Raw genomic sequence first — 1,380 nt, 5'->3', positions numbered from 1 at the left:
TGTGTTTTAAAATCTATGCTAAGCAGTAAATGTGGAGGGATGTGTCCGTTGATCTCTGTATGACTGAACAACATACAGTGCCTGCATTTGTTTTATTATTCCATGTCTATATGTTCATTGGCTGTTCACAAGTGTAACTGGGGCTTTCTTTGTAACCAAGGTGAGATATTTCCTGGTTTCACTTGAAGTAGCATTTTTCATCTATTACAGTTAGTGTGTACTGTTGTACAGTAATGTATTAGTGAACAAATAAATTAAGAGTGCTTTTCTGTAGATTTACTTGACTCTCATCATCAATGGTGAGGTCTTTTTTAACCTAATTTCTTTTTCTGATTTCCCAGGTGGAAACCCAAAGTATACCCCTTAATTTCATTGCCTTCTGGGAAAATAAGTACTTACAAACAGCTCCAATAGTTTGGGAAAAAAACCTTATTGTTTATGAATTAAGTGAAACATACTGAGCCCCTACTGTGTTTTGTAACACAGAGTCACATATTTATGTAATATATATTTAACATATCACATTTCCAGCATGTTCACCTGTAGACAGCTGAATAAGGCACCAGCTCCCCTCGCGACCCCAGCTGGGATAAGCGTGACGGAAAATGGATGCATGGAATGGTCACTTTTCCAGTAGAATACATACAATATTAGTTTAAAAGTTCAGAGGATAACGTGGTAATGGCTAAAGGAAGAATTATCACCACTGTAAGTAATGCAAACTTATTTGACAGATTTCACAGATGTGGTTCTGCAACACATTTCACAAATAACAACACCGATATCGCTCAGAGTACCGTAAATGTGAAACTCGAAAACATGCCATATGCCAAGAGCACCATTTTTGGGGTGCCATCTTTTGTTTTTTTCTAATTCTGTTTTCTGACTGATTGTGAAGAGGGGGACCTTTTGGGGACCACCATACTACAGTGCCTATAATACAATGCATTACCATTTCCAATGGAGTTTTTAACTATCCCACATTCTCAGGGGGTCACGGCTCACAATCCAAGAGCAGCCCCGCACCTACAGTAGGTAAGCATCCCAAAAATTGTTGTTTTTTTAATCCAACAAAAACAACAAAATAAAAACCTGGTCTGTACATGGGTTTTCCTCATTAATTGTGCAATGTTATACTTTATTTTATGATTTTTTATTGTTTTATTTATGATTAATTTATTCATTTACTTATTTATTTAATGTTTTATTCTGTCACATAATCTCCATTTTCTCTTCGCAGGGGGTCTATGATGACCTCAACGGAACCATAGACGTGTCGTCGGTAGGGTTGGGAATTGAAAAGATTCGATTCTTTATCGATTCTTTTTTCGATTCCAATTTGGGGAAAAAAGGAGAACAAACAGTTTGATTATCAGCATC

At 36.5% G+C, this 1,380-nt stretch overlaps 1 protein-coding gene across 1 annotated transcript in view; it reads left to right on the top strand.

The window, feature by feature from the left end:
* Window positions 1-1,380, top strand: part of LOC107104248 (adhesion G protein-coupled receptor F5-like) — a 19,759-nt gene that overhangs the window by 15,177 nt on the left and 3,202 nt on the right. Inside the window, exon 6 of the mRNA XM_015404209.1 lies at window positions 1,241-1,282. Coding sequence (XP_015259695.1) covers window positions 1,241-1,282 — 42 coding nt within the window. The remainder of the gene's footprint in view (window positions 1-1,240; window positions 1,283-1,380) is intronic.

This window comes from Cyprinodon variegatus, unplaced genomic scaffold, assembly GCF_000732505.1.
Source record: "Cyprinodon variegatus isolate N-32 unplaced genomic scaffold, C_variegatus-1.0 Scaffold1666, whole genome shotgun sequence".
Taxonomy (NCBI): Eukaryota; Metazoa; Chordata; class Actinopteri; order Cyprinodontiformes; family Cyprinodontidae; genus Cyprinodon; species Cyprinodon variegatus.
Note: the sequence above shows the minus strand (reverse complement) of the source record. Positions and strands in the feature narration are given on the sequence as shown.